General features: G+C 35.9%; 1 protein-coding gene across 1 annotated transcript in view; it reads left to right on the top strand.

Moving 5' to 3' along the window:
• Positions 1 to 19,127, top strand: part of TRAPPC12 (trafficking protein particle complex subunit 12) — a 50,493-nt gene that overhangs the window by 13,974 nt on the left and 17,392 nt on the right. The window contains 2 exon segments of the mRNA XM_066314855.1: positions 10,615 to 10,727; positions 16,869 to 16,941. Coding sequence (XP_066170952.1) covers positions 10,615 to 10,727; positions 16,869 to 16,941 — 186 coding nt within the window.

Below are 19,127 nucleotides of genomic sequence, written 5' to 3'. Positions count from 1 at the left end.
TTTAGGTATATGAAACTGGAATTAAAAAATACCAAACATAAATAGTTCATTTTACCCCTAAACAGGCTTGAAAGATGATGAGAGAGTTTGTGGAAACAAACTCTACAAACTTTTTCTTCTTCAGTTCATCCAGGTAGTATCACTGTGCTGTTTTTAACACTTGCATACCCATATGCTACTGTAGGTGTTTTTTCCTAGGTTTCTAGGATTAAAAGAAAAAAACCCTTAAATTTAGAACTAATTTCATAATTCTCCTTAATTGAAACATGGTTAAATGTAATATTATTTGCTAAATAATTGAAAGTAAGTAAAAATCAGAGATTTACTGTGTATCTTGTTGTTGAAGAGGACAAAAACAACACCAGCTTCAATTCTTTTTAAGCAGTTTGTGTCAAGTTACAAATGCTCTACTTCTCACTGCTCCAAATAGTCCATAGGTTAACCACATAATTGCACTATTCAGGATATTCTAGTTCTCCAGAAGTTTGGGGTTGAAAAAATGCTATTTTTAAGAGCAATTTTGCTCTTTCTCAGGCCATTTTGAAATTTTTTTTTCTGTATCTTTTATTTAGAAAATAATAACTCTCTGATGCAAGAACACTGTTGAGTGTTCTTGATGTTCTTTGGCTTTTGTATTTGAAGTGCACTGTATAATGAAAACATTTTTAAGAAGTAGATGTTACAGGCAGTGCCACTGTGAAAAATTTTAGTCCAGTTTACATGAGATGCTGGTAGCTTCGATGGCGTAACCTAGAAAGATGGAAGATTTTGAGGTTGCTGAGGAAGGGAAGTAGGTGTCAGAAAGTTCTTGTTTTTTGCAGATTATTTTGCATTATTGCTTGCATTATGGAGGATAGCCATAAGAAGTAAGAACAGATAGAGCAGTATAGGTAGGTGATACAAAAGAAAAGTTACAGCCCAGCAAGGCCAGTGTGGACTCCTAGAACAGCTCCCTCTGATGATACTCATCGTCCTTGAGGTAATCACAGGCAATCCACTGGGAAGGAGCTGTGTCAGTTGGAAGAGTGAAGGAGGTCTTGGTCATCAGGTTGGACAAGCAGGTTGTATCTGATGTTTTTAGGGCACACATGATGCTCCAGCAATAGTAGTCTTCTGCAGGCCATATGTATGTCTCCACATCTTTTTCAATTTTGAAAATAAGCTATTTTGTCTAAGAAAAACCCTTGCAGGTCATGTCAGTATTTGAGACACTTGAGTGCTCGTGCCACAGATGATGCAGGGAGCAGCAGTTCTGGACAGGCTGACCAGGTGTTGCATTCACCTGTCCTGTGACTGAGCTTTGGATCCTGGATCAACTGCTGTGCCTATTTCATACAAGTTACGAGGGTATCAATGGTAGAAAAAGGCGAGTTTAAGGAAGATAGTCAATTTCATAATTACATGCCTCCATTAATTTTTAGAAGTTGAACATACCAACTGGGGCCATAATCTGATCATTTGTAAGGAAAAGAGGATCAAGGTTGGATGGAGCTGACCTGCTAGTTGGAGATACCTCATGTACATCCAATATGATTATGATGTGAGAACAGCTGTCCAAAATTCCTTACATGGTTTTTGAGGAGATAGAAATGCCATTTCCAGGGATGTAGGAGAGTACCCACAGTTCTTTTTTGTCTGGCATTAAACTGTGCTATGCTGGATTATGGATAAAGAAATTTAGTATACATGCATTGTTAACCAGCTAATTTAAATAATAAAATACAGATAAATCATTCCTATATTTTGGTTGAAATCTGTTGGTATGAATACACAATCCACTGCTATTTGGCTATTTGTGTATCATTTTGTGGTGTAATAAGCATAAAAGAAAGGGCTTAATTTTGACATTTTAATTTTGATTCATGGTATATAAATGGAGTAAGCACTTAAAAGTCAATTTAAAAAGTGAGATATAGCTAGAAATAATGTACCCATTAATTGTAATACAGATGATATTTTGCATCATTTCTTTGTATTCAAAATATTCATAATGAAAATGTAGTATATTAGGAAGTTTCCTCGGTTTTATGCATGTAGTAGGGAAAGATTGAAACTTACTGAGAATAGCCCTTCGTCTATTAATCTCTGAGAAATCTACATCAGAGAATTTAAGTTACAAGTAACTGTATGAAAAGTGAAAGATGCTTTTCCATTAATTTAACTTAACATGGCCAAGATTGTCCTCTTGATTTCCCTCTGAAACTCACCTACAGCAGTTTCCCTTTCAGCAGTGCTGCTCATCTCCATTTCCTCCTCATATTTTGTATGGCATTTGCAGCTGTGATGTTCATGGATTCCATTATTGTTGTCTTTATCATGGCTGTAAGATCTAGTCCTTCTGGAATCTTCCTTTTCTGGTTTCTATGGGCTATTTGTTCAGTCATTTGGCTTTCCTTGTGAGAGTGTAGCCTCTGAGGACATTAATTCTGCTGGGATCCTTGTGTTGATGGAGTTTGTTAAGGCACTCATAGATCGTTCCTGATTGATAAGGAGCAGAGAAAAAACTGTTCTCATTTTCTAGGAAAACCTTAAAATTGTAGTTATAGGTTTATAGATGTTTATCTTTAAAATTCATCTGTGTAAAGAAGCCAAAAAGTTCTATTTTTACTTACAATTTTTTTCTTTCATAATAGGTAGATCCATAGGTAAGGAACCTTGTTTCAGATTGCTTCCTGCACATCTTCATTGTACTTCTATGTGTGGGATATATGAAGCTGAATTTTTGTCATCATTCTTATGACAGATGGATTTCAGGAATTTTTTAAGGGTTTTAACTATATTTACACAGTCTGACCACTTCTGTTCATATCGCTTGTTTCTGTAGTCCTTGTGATATATAATAACTCCCATATGATAGCTTGCCTAACCTGAGACAGCCTTTCCATCAGTAATGCCTGTGTGTTTTTGAACCTATGAGAGCTAACAATTAAATTGCTATTTCATTCTTTTATAAGGTAATTTAGTCTTGTTTCTGGTTAATGGAGCAGTAAGTTCCAGAAAAGTTAACGCTACCATAATCAGTCTTCTAAAGCTATAAAACTTTTGAATAATCTATTTTGTGTTGTAAAGAGGTTAAAAAATAAGCTATGCATAAGTAAAAATTGAACTCCTGTTCCCTGGACCAGAAGGTTATGTAATATGGGGTAGGGTTTATTTCCCATTCCTCTTTTCGTTCTCTTTGTGATGATGGAACATCATCTGTATTCCTCTAAATGTAATTGATAGGTGGGAAAGGCCTAGATAAGGAACATGGCGTTAAATACCTAGTTGAATGTGTTCTAGAAATTTACTTCATAATGTATGCCTTCCCTTGAGCTCTGGTTTCAATACCAACACAAGGTTTTTAAAAGTGTGGCAGTGTTGAGACTAGGTATACAATAGTGTGTCCTGAAATAGGATGGCATTTGTGGATGGATAGTGATAGTTGAAAAAAATAGCATAAATAATATGTATTTTTTCTCTATATATAAAATAGTGTGAGTCTAGATATCACAACTACTTTAGCATTTTTCACTAATGATACTTTTATGACGTTACTAATATCCACTGTATTTAGAATTTTTATCAGAAATATAAGAAAAAATTGATAGAAAAAAATTGTGTAAGATTTCATTTTTTTAATATGTCCACTCAAGCAGTAGTCTTAATTTGTGTCTTTTATTCAGTTTTGAAATTTCAGTCATTATAACGAAATCATACATGGTCCAGAACTGTCACTAACCCATGTTGTTAACAAGTTTTCAGTGCTAATGTGAACTGTAATAATTGTTACTATGTTTTGTAAGCTTATAAAATAGCAAAATGTCATGAGGAACTTGTTTTATGTCTGTTGATACAGAGATACTGTGTTAGCTATGAAAACACTTATCCAAAGTATTTCTCTAATACCCAGAAAAGACATTTTACAGGTGTCTGGATTGTGTATTGTGCAGATTGTGTATAAGTACAGTCGCAAGGTCTGCCTGAAGCTTGGTCCAGTTTCTGAATGTCAGCCTATGCCATAAGTAGGGGCAGACTTGGACTAGGGAAATGATCTCCTTTGTATGATGTGTCTACAGTGGTGTTTGGCCATTTTGAGTTTACTGTCTTCCTTTCTTTTTCTCTTCTTCTTGTGTAGTAGGAGGGAGGCTGGTTGAAGCTTCCCTTTTTTTAATTTATGGGGTCTCATGATGCTATAAATCGTCGGGGTTTTTTTACCCTCATTGAATTTGGTTATTGGGATAACTGTGGCAGAATGTGAAGTGGTGTGGGGAAAAAAGATTAATAAAAGGTTTAGTAGTACAAAGGTTGTGGTGGGTAGAAAAACAAAAGGAAGTAATCAATGTAAAGACAAAGATAAGAGAAATGCACAAGGTAAAGAAATTACGTCTTAGAGAATGTTCCTCTTTGTTAATAAATTTTGCAGGAAAGCAGAAAAAAAATACTTCATTGTTACACGTGGTACTTGCTTTTTTCTCATGTGTTACCACAAATACTGCCTGAAGTAACACTCCCATGTCAGACACATTCAGTCTTGGCAGTTGCTCAGGAGAGTTCTTCATTCAAGCTCGTGTTGCCAATAGAAACATATTAAAACCACTGTGGTTTTGGTTTGGAACTGGTTCCCCATTATTTTGTTTTCATGATTGTTGTACCCCTCTACTGCCTCTTTAAATTCACTGTTTTGTTGCTTCAGAGCTACTGTCTACCTTATATAAAACCAGCTGATACAGCTTGAATAAATACTACTCAAATGTTGTGGTTCCAGTTGATTATTCAGGCTACTCAGACATGCTGCTAGAAATTTTTCTGAAATGATACAGATATTTTAGTTACGAAATTTATGTATAATCTAAGGGGTGGATTACTGCTAAAATACTTAATTGTGCATTCTTTCTCTAGGCTACATAGTCTCATTGTAGACAATGTCAGATTTACACTGGATTTCTTAATACTATGAGGAAGTAACTAATTTCTAAATTCTACCTCATTACAGTTATCAGTAAGTAAGATTTAGGGTGATCTCTTTGCTGCAAGGCAATTTTTGTAAGAGTTTTCCTGCATTCTTTCTGTTATGTTTTCCTTTTTTCAATGCAAGTAACCCCAAATTACTGAAAGAATTTTGGAACTTCTTAAAACCAGATAATGATTCAGAGTTTCTGTTCTTAGGTCATGTGCAGTTGAATTGTGAAGTATATGCAAGCATGTAATTTCAGATAAAATTTTCAAAACATTTTCTTTAAAAGGTTTACAAACATTTAGTCACCTGTCTCATCTTCACTCTCTCTTGATTGAAGGCAATAAACAGAAACTTAAAAACTAGTCTGTTGAACTGGGATTTTTAAGTGTACTTTAATTTTCTAGTCAGTGAAGTTAGGATTTGAAGTTCACTACATTATCCTCCTTAAAAATTCTATAAATTTTATTAATACACTGTTGGTAGAAGTATACATCTCTCTATGTATATGTATGTGTAAAGCAGAATATCTTTCAGAAACTCAATTTTGTGTATTTCTGTTTTACCCAGTAAGGAAGGAATTGTTTCTTTTGTTTTGGTTTGGATTTTTTTTACTCTTTTAAGATTCCACTTTATTCTTTCAGTAATTGATAATCTGCTCTTCTGTTGCTTTTTGGCATTTAAGTTTTGTTGAACAAGCTGTAGAAGGCAGATCAGAAAGCATTTCTGGCTACTAGTTTGCAACAAGAAATTTCAAAGATAAAATAGCTGGTCATTGGAATATTCTGCTCCAAAAGGGCTGCAGATGAGGGCTGCAGTTCGAATTTGATTGACATGAGGTGGTGTTTATGTTTTGACAGTTATGAAAATGTGCAGCTGTTCATAAAGAAACAGAAATTGAAATCTGTGGTCTTAGAAAATTGTACCTGATCTTGCTCTTTATTCCATCTGTTCCCATGCTTTCAGTGTATCCATTTCCCTTTCAGCAGGCCTTTTTTTACTTTTTAGTTTTGCCTTTTGTGTGTTGCTAATACATATATAGATATAGATACATACAAATGAGATTAATTCAGGTGAAAGTGACTATCAAACATCACATTCTTTGAAAAAAAAAGATCTCTAGTGTATGTAAAAGTGATTGCTAAGAAAATTGTCTTTAAATTAAACGTTTTCCATTATACATTTTTTATGTATTATTATGAAACCCCTAAAGAGGAGCAGCAGAGGTCAATTGTAAAGCATCAAGCTAGAATAAGACGTGTTTAACTTAAACATAAAATTTCAATATATAGCAGTAATTGTAGGGTGTTGGATTTTGTGGAAATTATCTAAGTTTAGCTGGCATAGTTTTATTGTGTAAGAAGACATTACTGTAGAAATCAGAAGTATGAAGTAGAGAGCAAAATCCATTCTCCTATGCTCTTAACTAAACATTTTAATTACAGGATATGCTGTTTAAATACTTCCTTCACGTGTTCCCCTGTTAAATTCAATACTGAGTGAAATATAATAGAGTACATGGGTTTGATTCCAGGTAGTTTTGCAAAAGACAATCTGATAAATTCAGTATTTATGTAAAATTTTCTTGTCCCTAGTGGGATGCCACAGGAAAAGATATGTATGCCTGCTTATAACAGAAACGTGTTACAAAGAAATAGGCCTTTTCCTGCACACTTTAAGTGGCCTAAAAGTGAGTAGGTGAAACTTTTCAGACAAGATAACATAATTCTTAGTCTAACAAGCACATATATTGTTTCTACTACAGCTGAGTGTTAATGGAGTCAGTTGTACTTTCTTGGGTTTATTTTCTTTTTCCCAATATAAGTGTGTTCACTGAGCGAAGGATAGTTTTTTTCTCCCCCTGCTAATCTTTTTTTTTTCATTAAATTTTGTACTGCAAATTCTACAACCTGCCTTTCAGACTTTCCTAATATTATTATTGTTGATCTGTTTGAGTCATCAGCAGACGTCATTCACTTCTTCCCAATTGTTTCCTTGTTCAACTAGACAATGTAAAATGAAAATCACAGTGTGTTTTCTGAAAATATCTTTTGCCTTTTTTAAGTCTCACATCTTGTCAGTTCCAACACAGCTCTTAATCATTACAGAATTACATTGGTGAACAGATCTCTTTGCTTGCATTTTCTATTACTGCCATGTATTTCTTTTTGCAAAGTGTATGTAAATTGTATTAACACCTTATAGAAGTACCACTCATTGAAAACTTTACCAAATCTAAGTAAATTTATGGCTTTTTTTTAACCAGAAAATTAGTCCATTACTGTAGGAACTGGATTACATACATTACCCATATAATTTTACTAAAAAGAAGTTTACTTGTAGACAGGAACATATCTGGGAAAATGCACTTAACAAAATATCTCAAGAGTTTATTGTTTATAAGCAGTGTATTTAAGGTCTGTATTTGGATTGAGTGGCTTGAGTAAGTGCTGCAGGTTATTTATGAGCAATTTGCTCATCTGATTTGACCTGAAACTACACAATACTGTTTACATGGACTGGTAAGAAAGCCTTACCAGTAGTAAAAGGGCGTTTCTTTTCTTCTTTCCCCAGTTGTCATATTGTATGAGAGCACATGTACAGTTTTGTGCTTTCTCCAAAAAAAAACCCAAAATAATCTGCTATTCAGAAGGATTACAAGGAAACTGAGGAAGAGGGGAGAAAGAGCTAGTGCTTCTGACATTTTAAATATAGTAGCTTGCTTAATAAGCAATAAGTAACAGACATTAATTGGATGGATTTTCTGGATGTTTACAATAAAATTTCTTGTTTATCTCATGAGTTTCAGAAAGAAAGAGACAAAACAGGTGGTAGAGTTTTAGATCCTCCTGTGAGAAACTTTGATACAAATTCTCATTTGAAAATTCTTTGTAGTAACTATCCTTACACCCTGAGCTGGCTTTCTTCTGGCTTTGTTTGAGTGATGTGTCACCACTCTTGATATACTACTGAGGATCTCACTGGAATGTTTGTTGGTCACAAGCTATGAAGGAAATACTAAGCAGTTGAGAAATAATACATCCATACAGTACATTTTGAAGTAATATAGTTCTGAATGCCTGTTACAACTGAGGATTTAGTTGTAACAGGAAATAAATCAGATTCTTATGGAGTCTAAGTTGACCTGGAGTCACATTCATCATTCTGACATCCTCTGACACCACTTCTGATTTATTCTTGCCTCTCACAGGTATTGTAGTAGAGTGGTTTCAATCAGCAATACATAAAGATCAATACTTCACAAAATACAGAATTCCAAAAAACTATGTCACAAAACATTATGTAAATTTGATAAAAAATTGATAAGGTGAGATGTTTCATCTGTGCTCCATTAAATAACTGTTTATTTGTATGTTGAGTTTGGGTACTAATTCAGGTTTTCTGTATGAGTGTTTATTGAATTGACCTTTTGTTGCCTTTTACAAGAGGATATAAACATACAAACTTGTTCAGAATTGACACTGCTGCAATGCAGTCATTAACCAAAATGTTGCTAAACCTCTAGCTTCCTTCAGTTTTTTACAAAATTTCCTCCCCCTTTTTTTTTTAACCTTTGCCTCAGAAGTCCCATTGAATGCAGCAGAAGGTGCATAATCACTAAATTAAGACTACCTTCTCCAAAAAGGCAGTACCAAACTAGCTGTTTTCAGGCACTGCTTTTTTTTTGCAGGATTACTGTTGGATTTTGAAGTTATTAAAACTTAGTCATCAGAGAGGTGGTAAAGATAGAACCAGCTAGAGTTCAGATTTGCTTCCATAGGCTTGCAGTGCAGTTTGCAGCATATCTGCAAGGCAATTTTAATTTGGTATTTCAGCACAGAATTTACTCTTAAATTATTTTCAGCTTCCTTTTTGTTGTTGTTCACTGCCTGCACTGTGTATCTTCTGTCATGCTAGGCACTATTCAGAATACATGCATAAAATATTTCACAACTTTTGTGGCTTGTTGAATCAACTTCTGCATGTCTCTTAATAGAACTTCAAAGGCAGTTTTATTTTCTTAATATGTTTTCCACACATGATGATGCATGAAACTCATGCATGCATCCATTACAGGAACACAGCAGTCAGGGAAGCCATCGGGAATAGTTAGAAGAGAAATTTATGTAGATGTAACTGGCTTACTGTGAAGGTCATAATTAGTGAGTTTTGTGATTAAAATTTTGTCAACCTTTTAAAAGAAGTCTAGAAGCAGTGACTCATTTTGTATAGCATTTACCTTTTTGACATAAGTCTGTTAAGAACAGGTGCAAAAATCTATTTAGAAAGCTCCTGAGTCCTGTTTTTGAGAAAAGATGAGGCAAGAGGTAACTTGAGAGAGGAATCCCCTTAGAATATGTGTATAGCAAATGCACATATTAAAATATTAGAAATGTGGTGATGCCTTGGAGTGGCTACCTAAATCAGAGGCTAGATAAGATTAAGAGAATGAAAGGGGGTATTTGTTAAAGACCTTCAATAGGTACACCTTGGGCAGTCAGAAGCCTCTGAGGGGCTACACCCAAGATGGACAATGGTCACGAGTTTTTCACACAATTATAAATTTGGTCCATTTACATATCAGGAGTTAATCCTCCAATTATAGCTTCAGGTAATGAAGTAATTTACTCCAAGTTTGCCCCCCTCCCATTCATGATTGTTTATATCTCTTGGCAACTGGACAATAAGGTGTCCTTGAGTTTCAGGCTTACAAAGGAATTGTTTTGTCTGAATAAAATGGGAGAATAGTAACTATGGAGTTTTAGAGTTCTATACTAAAGCAGGACAGGATCTGAAAAACAAAAGCTAAATCCTAAGGCATCAGTGGCATGGTAGTTTGCAAGGCCTATATCCCCATTTTGCCAGCTCTGGTTTAGTTTCAGTAGTGGTGTTTAGTTCATGTTCAGTGTTGTTATCTGTGTATCAGGATTATGCAGTTATCTGAAAGCAAGATGTTGCTCACATTAGGGTTTGGGTAAACTCCTGAAACTGCCTATGAAGTCAGCCAGGATGCGCATAGACGTAGACAATGAGGTATTTGGTGATACTGATAATTATGATGATGATAATATAATAATAATAATAATAACAATAACAATAATAATATATAACAACAATAATATATAATATAACAACAAAACCAGTAGTAGTACTAGTAAAGTAGCATTGATTTCTTTTTCTCCCCAAATATTTTTTAACATTCTCTATTCTTTGATGTTTTGAATAAACCAGAAGCTATACAAAAATATGCCAAGAGGTTTTGCATGCCCCAGTTATATCTCTTTCACAGGCATACTTTGAAGGCCAGTAATTTCATGTTATTTCTTCTACTTTGGTTGTAAAATACACAATTATTGAATGGTAGTAGTAATGTAGCTGCAGCTTGAGTAAACTTAGGGGTTTTTTAATCCTTCATTTTAACTAGTTTAAATAAATCTTCAATGAAACATTGTACTTTCCAGTACAACTTGTTTTGCCTTCTTGATTATGGTTTATTTGTGTTTGCCTGTTTCAAATGTTTTAAACATGGCACATGATATAGCTCAAAAGTTGTTTCCTATTTTCTCTTTCACATTTTTCATCAGGAAGAAAAAAGCTTTTTGAAACTACCTTTCTTAACATAGGCAAATAACAATCATTATAGCAGACATACTTAACAAAATTAATTGTGTTTCTAGGTTCCATGGTTCCTTTCTCCATGCGGATTTTGCATGCTGAACTTCCTCAGTACCTGGGAAATCCTCAGGAATCACTTGACAGACTGCACAGTATGAAGATAATCTGTGCCAAGGTAACAGCATCTCTAAGCGCTAACATTTCTTAATGCTTAAGAAATAAATTTTATTGTCCTTATAAAGAACATTAAGTTTCAATTATGACATTTTTTACACCATCTTGATGCAAATAAGAAATTTGCTATTAAAAGTAATGAAGTGCCTCTTCCATTTTAAGAGAAATCCTTCTCTTCTGTGTGATAGCTCTGGCTCAGTTGAGTAGAACAGAGGACAACTTTCATGCTTTTGCCAGACAAGATGTGGAGCACACATCTACAATGTGGTAAACTGTAGAAGAAATGCAACATTATTGCTTAATCTGTGACACTTGAAAGTTCAAAACTGTACATAACATAAACACACATGATTACTTTTCATTTTCAGTATTCCTTGAAAGTTTCCTGTATTTACTCCTTAAAATTACTTGGGTGAGGGAAGTGGAGAGATTTGATAATCGCCAATTGCATAACTGTAATGGTATTAGGTGTATGAAATCAACTTTCTTCTAACACAGTAATGTGTAGGAAAACCAAATGTTTACAGTAAAAACCCCAATCCTTTTTATTATGAGGGGGGAAAATGAATGGTTTAGGTAGTAAGAGATAAAAGTGGAATTTTTTATAAAGTTGGAAAGAATTGATTTGGAAGCCATTGAGAGATATATCTAATTTGGCCAAGAAGGGGTGCTTCTTAGCACTTGATGAAGCACTGCCATTACCTCTCACCTAATACCACTGGCTGGCTGTTCTCTCCAGCCTGCTTCTTCATAAACAGTCCTCAATTTGAAGTAATTCTGTTATTCTAGGAAATGCCATACACCTCTGTTGAAGGATTTCATGGTGCTTCTACTAACATTTGCCTGCCCCAGTCTGCAGCAGATTGGCTGTTTCACATCTTGGGTTTATGCAGTCTGATGTTAAGTGCTGCACTGTCTGCCCTCAGTCATGAAGCTGCCACTAGTTCCAAAACTAGACTGGTTTCTAAGTTCCTTAATCTTGTAACAAAAAGAGAAAACTTAAGGTGAATGAGGGAGTGACTGCTGAGCAGGGCATCCATCAACCATCTTGCAGACTTGATTGAAATGGCCATATCTCTGTTACAGTGTGATGAGCCATGATTCTTTGCAGGTTAAAGGTTGCTGGTCAATAGAGGAATGAAATAAAAGGAAATTAACTCCATCCCCCACACACACTCCTATACAAGACCTTCAAGTCATCTACAGTCTTGATGTGGATCTGCCTCTGGTATTTCTCTGCAAAGTCCATACCTTAGAGCATATCCAGTAAACCAAGGAAGCTTTTAAACTATAATACAAGATTTTGTTTGAACAAGAACTAGGCTGTTTATTTGTTTAAATAAGGGAAACTGGGTATGGTGGAGAAGATGAAATAGAAATAAAGGAGAGTTACAAATTAATATATACATATTTCCATGCCCACTAAGTTCTTGAAGAACAGGTCTCTTTGTCATGTTTCCAGTCCATCAACTGCTAGTGACCTGGGTCACTGTGAATTCTGTGTTATCCCTTTTACAGTTGGAGAAAGCTGCTTTAAAGTTAATTCTACATCTTCCACGAGCTCTGATGAGGAGTCTTGTTCTCTGCACTTGGTGTTGGTTCAGGGATTGTCACCTCTTTGCCTTCCTGTGTCAGTTTGCCAGGTTTCCCCTGTGTTAGTGTGTTCAGTTGCAGCAAGGACAACAATGATCCTTTGTTTTTGACAGCTTCCTCTGGGGCTATGATACAGTAGCCAGGACAAGCTATTGTCTGTGCTGATGGATGCTTCTTTTTAAAGTGTAAAGTAGACAGATAACTACTAACAGATAAAGCATCCTTCTTGGAAGTATTTCTGATCAGTTATAATAGATATCTCATTGCAGATTACTTCATTTGTTTGCATTTATTTAAATACCTTAGTTTTTGGATCAGTTCAAGGACAACTGGAGAAAGAAGAGTGTGAAAAAGGACAGCTTGTAAAGATAACTGTGTTTTTAAAAGACAGCTGTAAATTTGTCGTAATTTAACCATTTGAAGTCACTGCTGGCTGATAAAAAACATAGTTTATGTTTTGATTTTTGTATTTTTGATTGATTTCCACTGGAATGTTCAATAATATGGTTCTAATACTTAGAAAAACCCATGGCATAACCAAGAAAATAACATAAAGGATGTACACTCATTAGTCTTAATATTTGTATGCGACACTAGGGAACCATTTGGGTTATAACAGAATTAATTGGGGAGTTTTCAACCAAAAGCCTCTAGTGTTTTACCTCCCTATTTTAAAAAGTGAAAAAATAATCTTTGGTCATCCATATTTACAGAAGGGCATAGGAATCATCATTATGTAAATGAGATGATCTTGGAGTCATAAAAGCTAGAAGAAAGAAAAGACCTATTAGCTCACCTAGTCTATCTCCCTGCAATGCAGGGTTGTTTTGTAGTTTTTAATGAGCCAGCCTATGGTGCTGAGGCCACATCTGAGCCCTGGGAGGTTATTCCAGGCTAATGGTAGCGCATTCTGATCATAAGAAAATTTGTCTTTCTCTTCCTTAATGTAAAGGTGGCATTTTTTCCTATCCAATACTTGCTTTTAGTCTGCTAAGTTCTTTATTGCTTTTTGTTGTATATATTCTACAGACACTTGTCGACTTTAGATTGACCATTTCGCTTAAAGATGGAACTGTATTTTTTTTGGTTACTTGGTCTTTACAGACTCCATCTACTCACTAATCTCTGGTACCTGAAGCAGGATTGGAGGTTGGGTGCAAAAATGTTGATTTTTCCTGAAAATATGTTTCTATATTTTTTTCCTGCCATAATGTTTTTACCTTTTCCAGTATTCCTGCAATTGTCTAATCAAGATCTGGTTAGATATTTTGCATCTTTTTCTATATGAATAATATTTGGGAAATAAATTATCTATATTGCTAAATGAGTGTTACAGCCTGGGAGAGGAATCCAGTGAAATTGTTTCTCTTGGTGTTACTGCTGGTCTTCCCAACATGCACTGCCTCAATGAGCTGTTGCAGCTCTAAGTCTGCCTTGAAATAAATAGTGTTTGAACAACCAGGCAATAAGGGTAACAATAGTAACTTAAATCAGAAAAAGATTTGTTGTTTTCAAGTATTCATTTAAAAACATAAGCATGATCACTTTAGTGCTAATAATGCTGAAGACATGCTAAAAAATCCTTAGCTGGAGACCAAAATGTGAAAAGGACAACTGTCAGGCTAAATCTAAACTCCTCTTGTTTGTAGGTACCTGTTCTTCCCTAGATGTTTGAGGGAGAGCTTCTGGAAATTTACACATTTCATATTATGATATATTTCACTTTTAAACCCTAATCCCTCAACTGCCAGAGCCACAGCAGGCTCTTCTACCAGGTGGGTGGAGCAGGAGCAAGTGGGTTAACAGTCTTGCTTCCTAAAAAGGCCTCTGCAAGTGTTACCTTCAGAAAACTAGTCAAAAAATACTTTGTGCCATTTACCCATCAGCCACAACTTCTGTAGTTCTACCACTCTCCTTCATGAGTAGTTATGTTGCTCCCTGGCCCTTTTAAACACACTATTCTGTATCTTCTGACCTTCTGTTTTACTTCCAGACTGGTGAACTTTTCAGTCTCCTGGGTTTGAATACGATAAGCTTCTAGTTGCTAAGGTGACATAAGGTTTCTGTTTTTCATATGTTACTTCAGTCTAGAGGATATTTGTCTTGACACCTTGTTGGTTAAGTTCACAAAAACTAGGATGACCCTGTATCAGTTGTAGTACCCAAAAAGCCACAGTTCCAGAAGCACCATGAAAGGTTGAATGGTAATATGGATATATTAGTAATGCTGTATACAGGCAATGGGTAGGGAATGAAACAGAGGCTCAGTGAAGCAGTAATAGCCAGTGAAACTAATTGGTGTGCATAACAATTGTTATGTTGTTCAAAACAAGAAAAAGCACAGGTCATATGTCAACTGATGAATTAGATGGTAGAAGTGTTCTATCATATTTTTCTTCATAGTAGGAACATGGGTGGTTAAAGCTGTATCATGTGATATTGGTAGAATTAACAGTTTACCACCTAAATATTTCATATTGACTAAATGCAATAACTTACACTGAGAAACTGTTCGAATCATTCAAGTTACTATTAAACAATTCTTGGAAAATGAGGAAATGCCCACATACTGGAAAACTGCAGGTGATGTTTTTGTATTTAAGGGCAAAAGAGAGAGAAACCTAGGGAATAAAACAATTAGCCTCAAATTATCACTGAGCTCTGTTTTAATGATGTTGAGCTTGAGGTCATGGCTAGAAATCCCCAAGTAATGTTACAGAATGGTTAATGTAATACTCTGATTGTATGCTAATTTCTAATTCTTCCTTTTTTGATTATGTTAGTGAGAATATTTTCAGAGAAATCTGTTGTCTTTTAAACAAGACAGCATGTTGCCTTGGTGAAGGCTCTTGTAGTGTTTGTACCATTTCAGAAGTAGGAACTTCTGGCCTTACTGAATCTAAAAGGAAATCACTAGATATTTTATTGGGGAAGAGAAAGATCAGTGTTTTTAGACCACAGAAAGAAGATTATAAACTGCTTTGGATTTGTGGGAGAGAAGAATGTGATGGTGGTGGGGGGGTTTGACAAGGTGTCTTTTTATAGACAGGCATTTAACAGCGAAAGGTGGCACTGTGGTTTCTAAGTGATTTCTAGGTGACTGCACTGCTTATGAAAGTGCGACTGAGAGTCAGTCCAGCAGGCGTGCCACTGCCAGCTCATAAATTGCCACCTGTCAGCTAAGCTGCAGTATCTACTGGTGTATGCTCATAGCCTCTCAAAATCTGAGGTAAGGCAGCTCAGTCTAGCCCTCTGACCAAAGTTTACAGTAAGCCATATTACCTTGTATTTGTCATGGTCTAACAGTTCTTACCAGGAAAATTAGCCTGGCTCAGCTGGCAGGTGGTAAATGTTCTACATTCATTGTATGTCTCTCCTTGCTCTTAAGTTCTTAGTAGGTGAATTTATGAAGTGAACTTCAAAACTTCACTCTGGTCTGTGAAAAGGACTTGGTATCTCAGAGGGCAATTTCTTCCAGCTTAATATGTCTAAACTTGGTGGTATGAGATGACTTTCTGGAGGTACAGATTATCTTGATTGGCTGTAGAAAACACCTCAACACACTTTCCAAGGCCAGATTAATTCGAGGACTTCCTGTGTTGATTTGAGATGTTCCTTTGTGAAACACTGAGCGTAACTGAAATACTTCATTGGTTTAGGAAAATTTATAGTTTATACTGGTAGAAAATGAAAGCTCTTTGTTTGGAAGTGCACTCAGTCCCCACAAGAGGAAGTGCCTAGTATTTCCTTCACTGGGTAACCACAGTGGCTGATTAAACAGCAATTGGCCCTAATAGATTTTTGAAGGAAGTCTCAGGCATCGTGTGTAACCAAAGTTACACATCTGTAACAGGAAAAACGGGGTCATCTGTGGGAATCGGAAAATTAATTTGGAGAATTGTAATGGAATTAGGAAAAGGAAAGTTATTTTACGTTTCAAATGGAGCCTTGCATGCATATTATTTAAAAGTGCTTCGGACACAAGCCTCATTAAGTATACATTTCTATTCTTCCAATAAAACAACTAATGTTTCATTCACTCAACAATTTATATGATTTTAAATTTGCAATTAAAAAAAGCAATAAACCTTGAAGTTTGAAAAGGAAAATGCAGTAAGAACTAAGAAGAGTACTTAATTAAAGACAAAAACATGGAACTAAAGAAACTAAAGCCCATACTTAGGGTGAAGAATTCAGGAGGCCGTGGCCTTCTCTGAAAAAAATCAGTTTTGACTTTCATTGTGGTCATTAATGTTCATTCTCTAGTGGAGCATATTTCCTGTTTTACTTAACAAAATTTGTGTGACCCTAGAGTGTGCTGACATGTTATGTAAGTATCATAAACTGAACTCTTAACATCTTTCTACAGTACAATGACTTTCTTACTGTGCAATGCATTTTGAATTTTGTGCAGTAATTTTGAACTGTACCTAGGTGAAGCATTTCTGCGTTAATTGGTTTACACAGAGACTGTCCATTGTAGATAATTTGCATTAAATATATAGTGCTGTTTAAACTCATGTTGGTTACTTTAAAAAAATTACTACAGATACTAGAAAATTTGGAACAAGGCTTAGCTGAAGATGGAAGTATGACCAACATTACACAGGAGAACAGACAAGGTAGGTGTTCTTTAAACATTTTTTCTGTATTTTTATTGCTTGCCTAAGTGTGCCAGAAGTTTTCACAAGACTGCCCCAGACTGGTTAAAACTGTAGTTTTGGAATCTTATAGCCTACTCAGCCCCTGAAATGATACACCTTGTACTACTTTTTTCTGGAATTAATTTCACAGTTTTGCCCTTGATCAAACTCATGCAGTAAATCAATTCTTTTTCTTACTTAGGAGAAACAACATGGCTATTATCCTTTAGTGAATGTATAAGTGTATTGCTATTGCAGCTAGATGGGTGTTTTATATTAAGCTTTGGCTGACTGACTCCTCCTTTATGTCTGGCACTCAGTTTTTTCAGACAGAACCAGCACCATACAGTGGCTACTCTGTCTTAGGGTGCTGCTGCACAGATGGCTGAGTCTCATTGTAGCTGCATGGTACATAGACTCCTAGAATACCTGAGGTACTCTTTAGAATAATATTTAGATTACATCATCATTTTCATGATTTTCTATCCAATTATATTTTCTCTTGTTTTTTTCTATCTCAGTGATGTTGCTTCAATAATGTAGGGCAACTTACTGAACAGAAAAGGGTGATCAGGACAAGCACTTTTTTTTTTCTTTACAGAGTTTATATTAAGGAGGTCATTTGAGTATTATTGAAAATTAGACAAGAGGAGACATTTTAAGCATTGCTGTGGATTGTATGGACACCCATGATGCCTAGCAAGTTCAAAACACACACTAAGAAGACAAAAAACTTTCACCTTTAGCTAACAGTCTAAGGAATGTTATCAAGTCCTTTCTAGGAGACCATTCACACAGAACCCATGGAAAGTAAAAGTCTGGCTCTGAGATAGAAGAGGCTGGATAGAGTTAATAGTGGAAAAAATTATAAATAATCCCTTAAAACTGTGTCTGTATGGAAGGGTGCAGACCTGTCTGAACTGTTTTTCTACCTGGTCTTCAGTTTGACTGGATGTAAAAATTGCTTTAATGTGTCACCGTAACTCGCATGATACACCTTCTGAATGCATCCTGTAAACACGAATACATGTGAACAGCAGATATCATAAAGGTATTTGCACATATAGGCAAATGAATACAGTTACTACTCTTCTCAAAAGGTTTAGGAAAAAGGGGAATAATCTTATATTGAAATTAGACACAGTACTTCGTGAGTTTCTGTTCTTTTCTCTTGTATCTAATATTCTTTTTGCCTCTGTTCTCCTGCTTACTTTTCCTTGTTAGCACTTTCTGCCAGAATTTTCATCCTTATCTCCACATCTTGCATTTTTTACAACTTTAAAACCAAGGTGCTGATCCCCCCTTTAAGGTACAAAGACTTATTTCCTAGCTGTATCACAATCCTGTGTCCTGCAGTCTGCCTTACTCATGAGTTACTGGCTCCTTGCTTTTCTTCTCTGCTTCTGCTTTAGAGCTCACATGGGCTCAGGAGGAGGCATAGTTAGAAAAGCAGCAGCTAGTAGTTATCAAGGGATATGGCTGCAGAAAATTTGGAGAGATCTTTACATGTCTACTGTGCAGCTGCCTCTAGGTTTAAGACTGCCAAAAAGCCCACGGGACCTTTGTGGAGGCTGTTGACTGCTGTTGTGTGTGGAGGTCAGCCAGGTCTGCTCCCTCTCTGCTTCGTCTCTGCGTTTGGAGCTCCAGGAGGCTTAATAATGGGTTTGCTTTTTTCATCTGAGACTTGCTGAAGCAAACCTTATTAACTTTATGCGAAGACAGTCCCATAATTCATTATGGGGATTATGCTTAGCATGTAATTTCCATGCTGCTGATATAAGAAGGTGCAACACCAATCAACTTACCATGTTGATTACTAGCCATCTCTAGCCTGGAACAGAGCACCTTGTTTGCCGGTTTTTCAGCAGGCAGAGAGATTCAGCATTGCACCACTTGCCTGGCAGCATGTTCTGTAAGATGCCAATTTTGTAACTTCACAGTGCCTGTTGAAATGAATGGCAGTGTGGAGTACAGAGCCCTTGATGAAAACAAGGAAAAGCTGGTGTTTAGAGTGGAAGCATGGACCTGCAGACAGTGTTTCAGGCATCTCAGTAAAACATAGTGTTCTGCTGTTGGGTTTTGGTTTTGTTTACTGTTTTGCAGGATTTTTTTAACCCCTTTCTGCCAGTCCTAAGCCTCATCCCACAAAGCTACAGAATTTCCCG

The sequence above is a fragment of the Sylvia atricapilla genome, chromosome 3, assembly GCF_009819655.1.
Source record: "Sylvia atricapilla isolate bSylAtr1 chromosome 3, bSylAtr1.pri, whole genome shotgun sequence".
Taxonomy (NCBI): domain Eukaryota; kingdom Metazoa; phylum Chordata; class Aves; order Passeriformes; family Sylviidae; genus Sylvia; species Sylvia atricapilla.
The sequence above is the reverse complement of the archived record's forward strand: the minus strand, read 5'-3'. Positions and strand labels throughout refer to the sequence as shown.